General features: G+C 47.1%; 1 protein-coding gene across 1 annotated transcript; it reads left to right on the top strand.

Annotated features, from left to right (window-relative positions):
• Positions 1–248: 248 nt before the first annotated feature.
• Positions 249–1079, top strand: SARC_16743 (hypothetical protein; the record flags this gene model as incomplete). The annotated part of the gene is made up of 1 exon (XM_014289151.1): positions 249–1079. A coding segment is annotated over one exon (831 nt), but the record flags the coding sequence as incomplete, so codon positions are not given.
• Between the last annotated feature and the right edge of the window lie 104 nt (positions 1080–1183).

Raw genomic sequence — 1183 nt, 5'->3', positions numbered from 1 at the left:
GTGTGTGTGTGTGTGTGTGTGTGTGTGTGTGTGTGAGTGTATATACTATCATGTGAATGTACATGCGAAATTTTTTCGCCTCATGTACCCACCGGTACATATCAAAGTAGCTGTGTATATTGGTGAGCCTTGAGCAATCTATAAAAAGAACCCGGATCAATTCGTATATGTATCTATACTGCCACGATGTTGTTATACGAATGTCGGACTGAATTTTAAGTTTCTTTTTTTTCTTTTTTTTTGTGCAGTCCGTGATTGGAGCTGAAGCCGTAGCCGGAATACGACGCCACCTCCTGACCAAACTGCTGGAGCAATCCTTAGTATCAGGCTTACAATCATTACATCAGCAACTACTGCAGCCACCACCCCCTCAACACACAACCAATCCGCATCGGCCGGTACAGAGTAACCGTAACCATGACAACGCGAGAGGTAACCATGTGCACGTGCTTGAGTTTGCGCGGGAATGTATCGTACGCCACGTGGTCATGCGTAAGCACGTGGGTGCGTGTAGAAAAGATGTGAGAGACGGCACCAGAACGCAACAGCCACACACGCAGGGCATGGGAAATAACGAAGACACGCAAGGAAAGAGTCATGTCCAGGCAGGCACAAATACGCATACGGATACAGATTCGATTAGGGGTATGAATACGAATATTGATAAACGTATGAGAACAAATATGCACACAGACACAGAAGGGCGACCGGGAGAACAAATAAACGCACGCACTGCTGTAGGTACACGCATGGGTACACCGAAACCGACCACGACCATCGGAGACACACGCGGAAGCACGCACACAACACCATCTGCAGCACTCGACAGCAATAGGCGAAACACAAGCACACGCTTACAGGGCCACAGCGCCACCGCACCCGTTGCAGACAAAACGTTTGACCGCGGCAAACCGAGAACTTATTTTGCCACAGATCAAGGAAATGCCACGGATCTGCGAAGCGGCGATGAGCAATCCGCTACTGGCCGAACGATAAATACAGATCTTCAAAAACGTAGTAGTTCTTCTGTAGAGAGTGTGCGCTTCTCGATCAGGCCTCGCTTTGCTAAAGACTTCAAGGTATGGCCATCTCCTTCGATTGACAATGAGGATACAGGTGTGCGTTTTAGGGTGTACCATAATAAGTATATACATATATTCATATACAATCGTATAATATATAT

The sequence above is a fragment of the Sphaeroforma arctica genome (genome assembly GCF_001186125.1).
Source record: "Sphaeroforma arctica JP610 unplaced genomic scaffold supercont1.8771, whole genome shotgun sequence".
In the NCBI taxonomy this organism is placed as follows: domain Eukaryota; class Ichthyosporea; order Ichthyophonida; genus Sphaeroforma; species Sphaeroforma arctica.
The sequence above is the reverse complement of the archived record's forward strand: the minus strand, read 5'-3'. Positions and strand labels throughout refer to the sequence as shown.